General features: G+C 49.4%; 1 protein-coding gene across 1 annotated transcript; it reads right to left on the reverse strand.

Moving 5' to 3' along the window:
* Positions 1 to 221: 221 nt before the first annotated feature.
* Positions 222 to 1,166, reverse strand: LOC118638795 (olfactory receptor 5). Its single transcript, XM_036274918.1, has one exon. The coding sequence runs from the start codon at positions 1,164 to 1,166 to the stop codon at positions 222 to 224; it is 945 nt and encodes a 314-aa protein (XP_036130811.1).
* Positions 1,167 to 2,610: the final 1,444 nt, after the last annotated feature.

Genomic DNA, 2,610 nt, shown 5'->3' on the forward strand with positions numbered 1-2,610 from the left:
TGAACAGGGCCAGGGACAATCCACAACCGAAGTATGTGCCATTGGCCAGAATTGAACCCATGACACATTGGCCCGCGGGCTGATGTTCTAACTGCTGAGCCAATCTGGCCAGGAAAGAACTGTACATTCTTAAACAGTAAAATATATGGTCTGTGGATTATATCTCAATAAAAATATAAACTACTGATAGCCTGAGAGCACCCCATGCCCAGGTCAGCGGGTCAGCCTCGGGACCAGCACAGTGTTCTGTGGAAGGCTGCCTGGACCTCCTTGTTCCGCAGGCAGTAGATGACAGGGTTGCACATGGGCGTGACCACCGTGTAGATGACAGACAGCACCTTGTTGAGATCCATGGCCTCGATGCGGCTGGGACGGGCGTAGATGAAGAGGGTGGCCGAGTAGAAGATCCCCACCACTACCAGGTGGGAGGCGCAGGTGGAGAAGGCTTTGCGGTGGGCTGCGGCTGACGGCATATGGAGCACGGCCCTACCGATGGCCACATAGGAGGCTATGGCCACGAGGAGGGAACCCCAGAGGATGACAATGGCGGAGATGAAGTCCACCAGCTCTGTCAGGGCCACGTGAGTGCAGGACAGATTGAGCAGAGGGGAGACATCACAGAAGAAGTGGTTGAGGACATTGGGGCCACAGTAGGTCAAGCTAGCAATGCATGATGTCTTGACCACTGAGACCAGCAGCCCACCAAGCCATGAGGACAAGGACAAACCCAGGCAGACCTGGGGCCTCATGAGCAGCGGGTAGTGAAGTGGACGGCAGATGGCCACGTAGCGGTCATAGGCCATGGAGGCCAGCAGGGTGCACTCAGTACAGATGAGAGAGATGAAGAAGAAGAGTTGGGTCATGCAGGCTGTGAAGGGCACATGGCTCGGTCCATTCCACAACCCCAGGAGCAGGCTGGGCATGGTCACTGACACATAACACACCTCCAGGCAGCTCAGGTTGCCCAGGAAAAAGTACATGGGCTTGTGGAGCTCACTGTGAGTGCAGACGAGGTAGATGATCAGTGTATTCTCCAGGAGGGTCACCAGGTAGAGAGTCAGGAAGACAGCAAACAGGACATCCCTCATGTCTGGCCTCGTGGACAAACCCAGCAAGACAAACCCTTGGACTCTGGTCATGTTGCCCAGCTCCACGGGCCTCTCCATCTGATAACAACATACACCCCTGAAATATGTTGCAAATGTCCATCTCTACACCTTCTTCACCTGAGATCCAGCCATTGTCTCACCTGCATCCAGGAAATGACCTTGTCTGGTTCCTCTGCTTCCAGTCTTCCCTCCACAGTTCTTGTTCATGTAGCAGCTAGTGGGGTCTTTCAAAAATCATAGATCATAGGGTCGTTCTCCTGTTAAAACCGGCAGAGTTGTCCATTATTTTTACAATAAGTATCATGTTCCTTTTCTTGGTCTTCAAGCCCCCCATGATTTCAGATTCCTGCCTATTGCTCCAGGTTCCCTGCATGTCATGAGTCCTCTTCCCCCATCTACAGAAGCCCCGTGAGCACCTTTCACGTTCTCAAATGCTCCAAGGTACTTCATGCCTTAAAAAGTCCCCACATATCCCTGGTGTGTGGTTCAGTTTGTTGGAGTATCATCATGTACACAAAAGGGCTGTGAGTTCAATTCCTGATCAGGGCACAAACAGGATCGGTGTTTTCTCTTCCCTCTCTCTCTGTCTCTCTCTGTCTCTCTCTGTCTCTCTCTGTCTCTCTCTGTCTCTCTCTCTCTCTCTCTGTCCCACACACACTTTCTCTCCCTCTAAAAAACAAACAAACATATCTTTGGGTGAGGATTAAAAACAAACAAACAAAAACAGAATTCCCACATAAAATTCCTTGTGTCCAGAGCACCCTTCTCCCTATTCTTACTTTTCTTATTTCTGGGAATCCTCAGCATACTTGGCATACATTTTTCAATGTCTTATCTTCAGATAAGAGTTCCTTGAGAATCAGCTCTCAAGCCCTGTCATTACTCTCTATCCCCACACCCCCTTACTCCCTTTCAGAGTGATTCTTATTCTGTCCATTTATTGTGCATTTGTTCTGTGATCTAGTGTCTCTCCAACTCAGTTGTAAGCCTGAGGGAAGGGACTGGGTATGTTGGACTCAGACCTGTATCGCTGGCATCTAGTGTAAAAAGCTTATTGTCTGGTATATTGTAGGTGCTCAGTGTTATTCAATGCCCGGCCAATCAAAGTCGGGTGTTCAGGCATCACACTTCTGGGATGTTGGCTGGGAGTACTGGGACTCTTCCTAGCTGACCTTCCCTCTATTCTCTGATGGTGTTGATTCGGAAGGACATCAGTAGAGTGGTTTGAAGAACACTCACCTTGAGGTCAGAAATATCTGCCTCATCTACTAATTACAAGTCTTAGTTTTTTCTCTGAAATGGGGAGAATGATGTTGGCTTCCATGAGATGTGAGGTGTACAATAAAAAAGTGAAAGGGGCTAGAATCTGCGTGGCTCACTTGGTTGGAGTGTCATCCTGTGCACCAAAAAGGTTGCAAGTTCAGTTCCAGGTCAGGTCACATACCTAGTTTGCGGGTTTGATACACAGTTCTGGAGCATATGGGAGACAATCTCTCTCTCT

The sequence above is a fragment of the Molossus molossus genome, unplaced genomic scaffold, assembly GCF_014108415.1.
Source record: "Molossus molossus isolate mMolMol1 unplaced genomic scaffold, mMolMol1.p scaffold_m16_p_21, whole genome shotgun sequence".
Taxonomy (NCBI): Eukaryota; Metazoa; Chordata; class Mammalia; order Chiroptera; family Molossidae; genus Molossus; species Molossus molossus.

Excerpts from the sequence above, each read along its gene's own strand:
- LOC118638795 (XM_036274918.1), bottom strand. The coding sequence starts at position 1,166 with ATGGAGAGGCCCGTGGAGCTGGGCAACATGACCAGAGTCCAAGGGTTT.